The sequence below is a fragment of the Arachis hypogaea genome, chromosome 20 (assembly GCF_003086295.3).
Source record: "Arachis hypogaea cultivar Tifrunner chromosome 20, arahy.Tifrunner.gnm2.J5K5, whole genome shotgun sequence".
Lineage (NCBI taxonomy): Eukaryota > Viridiplantae > Streptophyta > Magnoliopsida > Fabales > Fabaceae > Arachis > Arachis hypogaea.
Window position 1 is genome coordinate 144,933,649 of NC_092055.1, and position 11,906 is coordinate 144,945,554.

At 34.0% G+C, this 11,906-nt stretch overlaps 1 protein-coding gene, 1 long non-coding RNA gene and 1 pseudogene across 2 annotated transcripts; 2 read left to right on the top strand and 1 right to left on the bottom strand.

Moving 5' to 3' along the window:
* Positions 1–1,276: 1,276 nt before the first annotated feature.
* On the top strand, positions 1,277–4,072 carry LOC112735038 (pterin-4-alpha-carbinolamine dehydratase 2, mitochondrial-like; annotated as a pseudogene).
* Positions 4,073–4,106: 34 nt separating this feature from the next.
* LOC140182888 (uncharacterized) lies at positions 4,107–5,185 on the top strand. Its single transcript, XR_011879167.1, has 3 exons — positions 4,107–4,284; positions 4,679–4,999; positions 5,096–5,185. It is a non-coding gene; the product is annotated as an uncharacterized lncRNA (long non-coding RNA).
* On the bottom strand, positions 4,543–8,829 carry LOC112735037 (uncharacterized). Its single transcript, XM_025784610.3, has 10 exons — positions 8,589–8,829; positions 7,771–7,923; positions 7,495–7,662; positions 7,203–7,394; positions 6,857–7,110; positions 6,155–6,361; positions 5,972–6,064; positions 5,770–5,874; positions 5,269–5,673; positions 4,543–4,982 (listed from the first exon to the last, which is right to left on the bottom strand). Exons 2-10 carry the CDS (start codon positions 7,910–7,912, stop codon positions 4,857–4,859), a joined length of 1,692 nt encoding a protein of 563 aa, XP_025640395.1. The 5' UTR covers positions 7,913–7,923; positions 8,589–8,829; the 3' UTR covers positions 4,543–4,856.
* Positions 8,830–11,906: the final 3,077 nt, after the last annotated feature.

The window sequence follows — 11,906 nt, forward strand, 5'->3', positions numbered from 1 at the left end:
GGAGGTTGAGAAAAGAGACACAAGTAACAGAGAACCAATTTGGATTTATGCCAGGCAGATCTACCACTGAAGCGATATACCTATTAAGAAGGATGATGGAGAGGTATCGTAGTAATAAAAGGGATCTACATATGGTGTGTATTGATTTGGAAAAAGCGTATGATAGGGTACCAAGGGAGGTCTTATGGAAGGTTTTAGAAAAGAGGAGAGTAAGGATCGCATATATTCGGGCAATTAAAGACATGTATGACGGGGCCACAACTAGTGTGAAGACTCAAGGTGGTGCGACAGATGAATTTCCTATTGGTATAGGATTACACCAGGGATCATTCTTAAGTCCATACGTTTTCACATTAGTCTTGGAAGTACTCACAGAGCACATCCAAGAGCCTGTGCCATGGTGCATGCTTTTTGCCGATGATATCGTCCTTATGGGAGAGTCAAGAGAAGACCTAAATAAGAAGTTGGAGTTATGGAGAGAAGCTTTAGAAGTGTATGGTCTGCGCATAAGCCGTAGCAAGAAGGAATATATGGAATGTAAGTTCAGTTTGAGAAGGGAAAACCCCAATATAGAGGTGAAGATTGGAGAAAACATCCTACGAAAAGTTAAAAGTTTTAAGTATCTTGGGTACATCATACAGGATAATGGAGAAATTGAACAGGATGTAAATCATAGGATCCAAGCAGGTTGGTCAAAATGGCGGAGTGCATCTGGTTTTATATGCGACAAAAAAGTGCCTTTAAAACTTAAAGGTAAATTCTATCGCACCGCTATAAGACCGGCTATGCTGTATGGTACGGAGTGTTGGGCGGCTAAAGGGGAGCACGAACATAAACTGAGTGTGGCAGAGATGAAGATGTTGAGATGGATGAGTGGTCATACGCGATTGGATAAAATAAGGAATGAAGATATAAGGGAGAGAGTTGGAGTAGCACCCATTGTGAAAAAGATGGTTGAATCGCGTCTCAGGTAGTTTGGACATGTGAGAAGAAGACCGATAGAACATCCAGTCAGGAGGGTGGATGAGATGGAAGATGGACAAAGGGCGAAAGGCAGAGGAAGACCTAAGAAGACCATCCATGAGGTAGTCAAACGAGATCTACATGTAAACGGTCTCTCTGTAGACATGATACATGATAGAGCACAATGGCGTCGTTTGATTCATGTAGTCGACCCCACTTAGTGGGACAAGACTTTGTTGTTGTTGTTGTTATTGTAAATTACGATTTTATATTATTTAAAATTTAATTGAAATAAAAAAACTGAAAATTTTTTTTCTAATTTTTCTTGCTGGTAGATCAGGTCGTATATGCTATTGATATCCTTGTTGGGCTTAGGTTCTTTCTTTCAATAAAAATAAAGTACAGTACAAACATAATTTCCGTAAAAAAAAAAAAAAAAAGAGAGGATGATTATGGAGATATTGCGTGGGTTTTAGCTTTCACCTCAATGCAGCTCCTCAGAATCTCGGAGTCCGCAACTTACTAACCGTAGCTTTGGAGTTGGAAGGATATGGCCATGACGTATGCTCCGTCGCATCTGCAATTTCTCCGTCGTCTGTACCGTTTCGGATTTCTCCACCCACTAAGCGGCCGCAATTTCTGGTATCCACCGCCACATCACCCTATCACTGTGCCAAACTACCGCACCTTCCAGTGCGCCGTTCCTAAGGGTATTGTAAACACCGTTCATAATTATCAAAATATGTTTTTATTTTTTTATATTATATATAGTTTCATTTCTTTTATTTATATATAAAAATTCCAAAGGTGAACCAGGATAATTTCTGGTTAGTTTTCTTTGTTTTTTGGGCGTTAGGCCCGTTGTTAATAAAAAAAATGTAGTCTAATAATGAACAGGAATAAAAGACGGGTAAATAACTGTCGCATCTAATCAGATATGCTTTTTTTTTTGTGACTATCTAATCAGATATGCTGAGTGTGAGAGAACTATTTTTCTTCTTTAGGTGGAGCAAAATTATTTTGCATTGCGAATTCAAAGTAATTAAACAATTTTGTTTTGTGAAAAAGGATACTGATTTGTTTGTTAGTTGAGCAACAAAATTACAAAAAACAACTCACCTCACCTCCTTCTTCTCCCTTTCTTCCACCGTTTATCCAATCACATCCTTCTCTCTCTCTCTCTCTCTCTCTCTCTGTCTCTCTCTCTCTGTCTCTCTCTCTCTCTCTCCTAAATATGGATGGTAACTTTCATGTTTCCTATTTTTATTTAATTCAATTCATCACTAATATGATATCCTTGATTCAGTTATATCTCCTTCAATCAACAATTTGTTATAGTGCTAGTAGCTATGCTTCCTTAGATCTTTCTGTCTCTAAATTATTCTCTAACAATCTTGCTTTATCTGATTACTAGTATCTGACCCGCGCAGATATGCAAGGTATTGAAATAAAAAGTTATAGCATTTTGGATTATAAAGATATGAGAAACAGAGCGCTTTTTATGTTCTCTGATTATGCTTTGTAGATTTCTTTATACTTTTTCTTTTCTTTTTTCCCCCTTTTTCCCTATGTTTATCTGTGAGCTTCTTGTGTCATGAAAATTGATTTGAGATATTTTGTTTTATGTGATATCTGATTTGTTCATATCTCATGAAAGAGTCAAGTTTTATCAAACACTATATTCTGTAATCTCATTGTTCATGCTGTCATATATAACCTTTTTTTCCTTTGTTAGGTCTCAGAGATAAGAAGTGTGTGCCATGCAATCTGAAGGAACTGCGACCGATGACTGAGGATGCAGCACACACTTTGATGCCACAGGTTTATTTGTAATCATCATAATTGTCATCATCATAATAAAGCTTTTTCAACTTAAGTGTTTTGGAAATTGACATTTTCTGGTTAGGTTTCTGAGTGGAATTTGGTAAAAGAAGATGGCATATTTAAACTGAAGAGGACATGGAAAGTAAAGACTTTCCACCAAAGGCTTGGAATTCTTCAAGATAGTAGCTGACCTTGCTGAAAGTGAAGGTATCATTCTCTGTTCTCTCTCTTTTTTTTTCACTTTTATCATTTCAAAGGTGTATAGAGATTATGGTGTGTAAACAAGGTTTGTTTATAATGCAGGTCATCATCCTGATCTTCACCTTGTTGGCTGGAATAATGTTACTATTGAGATTTGGACTCATGCTGTCGGTATGAATTGTTCGTTACTCAAATTATTATTTTAATCAAACATTGGTAGATGAGAAATACAGTACCAAAAGACTATGGATTAGGCACAATTGTCCTGCAATGAAATTAAAAGAGATTGTTAATTTAAAATATTGAGAGCCTAGCCTGTAGATAAGATCACAGGTAAATGGGTGCCATACTGCTTTTCTAATTTACATATATTGCTTCCCTGAAAAGCAGATGAATTATGAATTGCAGAACCAATAGAACTTATGAAAGTTAACTAGAGGAAAGAAATTATATATTTTTCCTTTTTTGTTCCTGTCCTGTGAACAGACATTTAGGCCACAAATAAATAATAACCAAGTTAAAATTTATATGTTTCATATACCATTTATAGAAAATGGTAATTTGTGCAGCTTAACTGGCAGTAAAATGAAATGATAACCCTGTCACGACCATTCTGGAATTGCTCAAATGCAAGCCTTTAGCTATGTAATGTAAAAAATAGAGAGAAAAATATTTCATAGGTTAACCGAACGTGTCATGCTTAAAAAAATGGTTTGCTGGCTCAATAAGCTTGAATCAACTTTTCACGATTTTGTTTAATAATTATTCTGTTGAATTGACTTTATATATTACATGTGGTCATTCTTTCAAGTGATTCTTGTTCTTACAGGTGGGCTTACAGAAAATGACTTTATACTTGCTGCTAAGATCGATAAGCTTAATGTGAATGACCTACTGAGACGAAAGCCTTCAGACTGAGTTTTTGTAAACAGTGATAGGGAATTACTTACATGTGTACTTCCAATAATGTCTTATCAATGAGCTTCTTTGTCACATGCTTGTTACTCTTATCTTTACATTGCTATATTTTGCTTGTAACTTCTTAGTTATTATAAATTTTTTACTTGATCTGTTTCTCCTAAAAGCTTCTAGACGCAATTGCAACAAGAAAAGTATTCAGTGCACAAAATGAAGATTTAAAAAATTAACAAGCAACTAATTATGATTGTCACACTTGTGCAGGAAACATCGTTTATGATTTGGTTGTGCCATGCCAAAGTGTGTTCTTGGTATCGAGAATTCATGCGAACGTGAATTAATCTAAAGTTCTAAACCTATAATATACGCCATACATATGTAAGTGGAATAATAATAATAATAATACAATGGTTATGTAAAATTGACAAATACTTAAAAAAATTCTAAAATTAAATTGTATTTTTTACTATTTTACAATATTTTTAACTTTTATTTTTTTAAATCATATTTCCAAATAATAAAAAAAATTATCTTAATTCTAACACTTTCACACACACACACACACAACTTTCTAAGTATTACCAAAGTCACTATTATAATGACATTTTATAAGTGTTACCAAAACTGCATAATTACCATAATAATAGTCATCATACATGCATCATACATACATACATACATATATGTTTTAATAATGTTTATTAGTACTTGTATAAAAAGAAATATTAATACTTTAGAAATAGCTAAAAATCTTGATGAATTTAACATGCAGGTAAATAACCTTACTGACCTCTACCATATAATCATTACGGATTCTAAAACATTGTTGCATCAGCACATGTTTTTCTTACGCGGATGATAAATAACTCAAAAAGGATTGCCATGAGACGACAAAATGCAAAGACTAATGACACCCACAAAGATTAATAACTCAATCCAGTTTTGCTTGACTAGCGCCTGCTGCGCCTATCTAATTCTGATCTAAGATCTGAGATCACATCCTCTGCCTCAACGAGTTGTGCTTCAAGCTCTGCAATCAAGCTGTTCTGCTTTGCTGAGGTCTCTTCTTCATTTGTCTATTCATAAGACACAGGTAAATGTAACTTGTAGACATTGGAGAAAATCTTAAGATATGATATACAAAGACAGAAATGCAAATCAAATCAATGCACGATTTTCTGTTATGTAGTACTGTACTAATGTCATGGTCCTTGGAAGCCAGGGAGTAAGATGAAATGAAATGCAATGCAACAACAGGAGTTGATTATATGTTACAAAATCATCAACTCAGTAAAGAGAAAAACAATAAGTCACACAAAAACGATACTATTTCCAACAAATAGATTTATAAACTGTACTTACTGGTGGATGATACCGCATGAATGCAGACTGGATAGCAGTCTGAACCTGACTATTGATTTCCTGCATTTCCTTTTGACGATTCAGTAGACGAGCCTCAATCTCCTCCCTCTTCCTCCGCTCTTCATCTAGCTGGGACTCGACCTCAACAAGCTTAGCTCTCGTTTCATTGCATTCTTTCCTAGCATTCTCTGTCTCCCTCTTCTGGGCCTCTAATTCAGCCAGCAGCTGCTGAACTGTATTAGACTTTGAAGACTGCGGTCCTCCTCCAGAACCTAGCACACATGTTTTATTCCTGACCACTGACTCGAAGGCATTATTAATAATTTCAGGTTCAACTGTTTCAATCCCTTCTTGAGAATCCTCTAGCTCACGTAAATTCTTATCAATTTGTTCGGCAATCTTGTCCTATGATGAATTGACAAAACAATCAACCGCTTAAAGAGGGCAAGAACAATTTCAAGCAATATATACTGTTGTAGTACTAGTTTAAAATGCAATTACGTTTACTTCCTTAGATGCCTCATCAACCCATTCACCATTTGTCTTTTTGTGTGTCAGCTGCCACAATTTCTGCAAATGAGGCTCCTTTCCAGTCACCGGGTCCCGCTGTTAAATTTGTTTACTTTAATAAATAATATGCAAAAAATTGCCATATATTCTGATGTAACACATTGTAAACCACTGAATTAAATTGAAATCTTACAGCTTCATAGCTGACCGCATGAAAAGATTTCTGGCCACTGGTATGATTTGTCTGCATTTTTGTCCTATTTGTCTTGTTTACTGTGCTTATCAACTGAAGATTGATAAAAAAAAAGGAATGTTATTGAATTCATTAATATTCCACAGGGTGGTAAGGTGGATAGAAGAGAATAAACTAATGCACCTTGAAAGAAGGACTGCTAAAATAATCAACCATGAATTGCCAATCAGAAGGATTGACATCGTTAGGAACATGCTTCAAGGCCTCCTCTTTTGTTTCAAACACCAAATAATAATCATGAAGCCTATTGCGCCAATTTCGATATAATCGTCCTGCTTCATCCAAAATGGCTTTTCGCACCATATCCGTATCTTGAAGTCTCCAGTTGTTCTTGAAAAAGAATGAAAGAAACATAAAGAACTAATTCCATGCATAAATACATGTTCTACTAGAAAATATAAAGGATAAAGATACGGAAAAAAAATCACACGATAAACAAACCAAGTGGAGATGCCTGCGAGACTGTTAATGCTAGAACAGAAGAGAAGGTAGTATGTTGACATTTGAACATGCAAATTCCAGTTTTTCATTAAAAGAGCACAATGGAGTATTGAAAGATATTTATTACACCAAATGGATTTTCATATACTTGCATAGCAACCTTGTTTGGGAAAGAGGTAAAGAAAGAATAGTTGACAGCCATGTAACCAATCTCAGAACCAGGTGATATCAATGATGGATACAACAAGAATTTATTAACATAAGCCCCCCCCCCCCCCCCTACCGGGAAAAAACAATCACCCCCTCCCCTCTCCGGGAAAAAAAAAATCATTCCATAAAAGATGGCCAAAGGCAACAATAATCCATGCAAATGCCTGAACATACCAGAATACTTTGCACTATTGTATCTCTAGTACTTTTTGGAACCTTCCTCCACATGTGCACGTTCAAACGGGCATGCTTTCGAACAATAAGAGAGAGGTCCGTAATAAAATCTTTACGGCCAGGACCTACTGCCACTAGCTTTGTTGGATGAATAAGAACATCCAACTTCCCGTCTGCACTCTGTTGACGCTTCATTTCAAGTATCAATCCTTTTGTCGGTCCTCTTCCCTTTCTTTTAGGATTGATGCTTACACCTGGAAGAAAACAAATTACAAAACAAGTGTGTCAAGTAGAAACTTGCAAACTGAAACAAAAGCCAACTAGTAAATACATACATTCAACTTACCATCTGCATTCTGTTTATGGTTCTTACGAGTTGTTGGATCTTCTGGTCCAGCCTCTTCTAACTCTTCACCCCGAGAACTAACCCCCACCATATTCAATGGAACGTGGTCAAAGTTTGAGTTGCGTTGAACAACTTGACATTTCTGAACCTTTGACCCTTTAGGCCGTCCTCGTCCCCTTTTTTCTGGCATTCCTGTATTTGAAACACAATGTAACGCATAAATTTTCAAACAGCAATGGTAATTGAAAAGTGAAGAGGTAAAAAAGAAAAAAAAAATTGTAGCAAGCCACACCTGACTGTCCTGACTCTTCACACCTACGGCCAACGTCCCCCAAAGCTGATGAAATATTCTGACTGTTCAAGTTGCTATGGATACTTTCTTCATGGTTCTGAACCCCAGAACCTTTGGGCCGTCCTCGTCCCCTCTTCTTTGGCATACTCGTATCTGAAACATAGAATTCTAAAAATACCAAAACATGTAGCATATGTTTATCATGACAATTATCAAACAATACAAAGCAAGTAGACAAATAATCATGTGCATAAAATAAAGTAAATACATATGCACCTGCATCCTGCACATCTCCAGAGATGGATTCCACTTTCAAAACATTTGGCAAATTATCAAGAATCTCCAGTCCACTATCCGCACTCTCTTTAATCTTCTTCTGAGCACTTGACCCTTTAGGGCATCCTCTTCTCTTTAGCATGGTATCTCTACCTGAATTCGGGTGGAAAGAATATCAAAATAAGAGCAGTATACATATTTTCCAATAGTGAAACACCCAAGTTAGCATGTTAGCCCAAATAGCCGTTTGAATTCCCAGCAAAAGCAGTTAGATTATTCAAAATGCATGCAGCAATTTAGACCCAAATAAAATAAAATAAAATGCATGCAGCAATACATGATGCTGATACAATTAACAAAAAGCACTATTTTGCAAATAACACAATCCATCCAATCACCAAAATAGAAAAACCAGACTCAGTTATTGCAAACATTTATCCTCAACTAGTAGCATATAAATTGAAACGGAAGGTTCATAACCATTGAACAGAAAAGGAGAAAAGCGAAAACAAAAACCTACCAGTATCAACCGAAAATATATTATGCATTACGACAAATAATAAGAGTATCAGCGTATCAAATCAAATAATAGTAGTAGCTGTAGTAAATTAATCGTTAAAAATGAGATAAGTGGGTTAAAAAAACAGAATTAAAAGCTGCTAGCCTGCTACTACGAAACTGTGGAAACACAATGAGGAGATTAAGATGAAGAGAATGACCTCTAAAACTCTCAAAAACAAAAGAGAAGCATGCAAGCGAAGAATGATTATGGGAGAGGATAGCGGAATAGAGAGTAAGAGCGTGTGAAGAAGACAAACCAGGCAAAGAATAAGATGAGCCGAGAAAGGGTGATCGCCGTCGCAGAGAGAAAGAAGAAAAGGAAGTTGAAACGAATGGGCGCGTCGTTCTTCCTATACAGTCGTAGTATTTACGTCGGAAGTGAATGAAAACGAAACCCTCCTATGCTCCTCGCCGTAACTCTATTTTCTATTTTTCTTTTTTTTTTCTTGCTTAAAAAAAACCCTTCGAGGTCAAGGTTGCTTTTTTCATTTTGTCTTTAAGGCTAAAGCCCTTGACCCATTTTTTATTGAAAAAGAAAATTGGGAAAAATAATGCGTTTTGTTCCGATAAATCAGGTAAGCCCATGATTGGATATTTTAATCTTTTTCATATCTATATATCTAGATACACACACTAATATATATCCGTGGTGTACGAAAAATATTTAATTTTTTATTTATTTTTAAATTACTTTTAATAAAAAATATTTTTAAATATATTTAACTTTAAATTAAATTAAATTGATTATTTTATGTATGTAAATACTAAGTAAAACTACATAATACAAAAAATTAACAAAATAATTAGATTAATTAAAAAAAGTGTAATATATAATAAATTAATGTCTTAATTTTTATTAAAAAATATGTATATATATATATATATATTTTTTGTAAACAACCAAAACTTTAGTCTATATCTTTAATTTTAATTATTGTATATTTACAGACTATATTTTTATTCATGTATCGAAATATCTTAATAATAAGTTCAAATTTTATGTCTAATGTTATCTTAAAATTCTTAATAAGATCATATCTGCAAAATAATTAAGATAAAAAAAAGATAAAAGAATATAAAAAATTTAAAAAAATTACATTTAGCAATATATTAAACTCAAAATTAAAATATAATTTAATAACCATAATAATTGTTAAGAAAAATATAAACTTCGAATATTAAAATTTACATTTTACACTAAAGGAACATATATATAGTGTAAGATTGATCTCCTTTTAAATTAAGAATAAAAATATTCAATTAATTTTATTATTTATTTTTAGAACAAATCATTCTAATTATATTTGATTGGTTTGTAAAATTAAAAATTTATGATAATTTTCTAATTAATAATTTCTTTATTTATGTATCTGTATCTATTAATTATTTAATTAATAGTTTTATATTTTTAAAATATATTTATTTTATTTAAATAATTTTAAATATTTTTTATTTATGTGTATATATATTAATTGTATGTAAATACATTTAAATTACATATATTAATTATTTTTTCATTATGATTATTTTATTTTATATATATATATATTTATTTATTGAGCTTATAATCATTCAATAACCTTTTATTTTTTATTATTAATATCATTGCATATGTAATTTTCATAAATCACTGTAATCTTTGTTAATTATAATCTTCATAAATAACTATTAAAGACAAGAACTTATTTACTAATTAATTATGTCTAGTAAAAAAAGAGGGTAAAGCATCTAAACAAATAGAATGCATTTAATATTACATGAATGTTTTAAAATCAAACACGCATGTTACATGCATGTTCAAATTGAATAATCATTTTATATAAATCGAAACTACTAAACTCGATTTATTATACTCCATATAAATCGAATGGAGTAGATTTGATTTAGCTGTAATTATAGTAAATCGAATGACATAGATTTAATTTAGAGAAGACCATAGTAAATCGAATGAAGTAATTTTGATTTAGTCATTTTCAGATCCACGGTAAATCGAATCCATCAAATTCGATTTACACAATATGCAGCCCTAGGTAAATCGAAGCTAGTTGTTTTGAATTACTAGTGGCAAACTCCATAAAATTAAAGAGTTCGAATTGAATAGATACGAATTACTACAATTACATTATTTGTCCTAAACATTAATTAACCACACGTACCAAGAGAGAATTCTCTAAGAAAATCTGGAAAACTCCATATTGAGGATGATCCGGATCGTATCTATCACTTGAATAGAGTTGCACAATGAAAATGTAAGCAAATAATTTTTTTTAGTTAAATAAAATATGTTAGCAATATTTATTGAGTAGTATTTGACTATAAATATTAAATCTGATCTCTTAATGAGAATAAATTTTATTAGAAATATTGAATTAGAATAATGTTGGTGATATTAGTGACCTAACCTAAGATTTATTTTATGAATTAGAAACATTAGTGTTAATTGAACACAGATTTAGTGAGGATTTAGTTTCTATTAATAAGATTAAATTAGAGTAAGATGTATGATTTTAAATCAGACCTTAATATTTTGGGATAATGTTGTCATCAATTTTATTAAGAAGTTCTTACACTACAGCAGGGGCGGAGCCTAGCGGCGGCTAAATAGCGGCAGTAGTAAAAAATGCCACTAGTTGAAGAGATCCCGACTGAGGTTAGCGGCGGTCTGGCAGGTACCGCTAAACGTCCTTGGATAGCAGCCGTGCAGTCAGAATTGCTGCCAATTTGGTGTATATATTTTCAACCCTCCTGACTTTACCTAAAATTTTGGCGCGAACGAAAGCACCAACAGAGGCGCAAAGAGCACCCAACCTCCCTCTGGCGCAACCTACCCGCGAGTACACCCAGAAACGCCGCTAGGTGAGTTTCAATTCCTTAATTCAATTCCCCCTTTACCTTACTGCCATTAATTGAAACCCCCTCCCCCCAATTTTGCAGAAACCCGTCACTTGATTTTGGTAGCGCGCTAAACACGAGCGGGAGCAGAGCTGCGTACCATCTGCTCCGCCCGGCGCTTCCGTGTTGGCTGTCGACTCACGCAGCGGCCAACCGTGGTTCTATCACCGGCGATGAAGTTGAGCATCTTATCGGTAGTGCGTGAAACCGTGACACCGTCCTCCACCGTGCGCGAATCCTAGCCATCACTGTCTCCCCCTTTCACTGGTTCGTTCTTCCACATTGAGCTTTTTTTCTGGTTTTCATTACTGGTTCAGAGTTCTGAACATATATTTGTCTATATCTTCTATAAATTGGGTTTAATTGAAGCTATTTCGAGTTAGGGATTTTATTCAGTACAATTAATTAGCAGATTGTCAGTTTTTCTTCTAAAAGATAACAAAAATTAGAGTATAATACCTCTGTCCATGATCATCAAGGATGAATTGCTCTGTTAATTTTTATATTCAGTGAGGAGACTTGATTGGTTCAGCTTAATATTGTCTATCTCTCACCCTTGAGTCAATCTCTTATTGTGTAGACAAATAGAGTACTTTTCACTTTGTGTGATGGGTGTGGAACTGAGAAACAAGGTTGAGTGGTTTGATTGAACAAAAGAGCATGTTGATACCATTGGATTGATT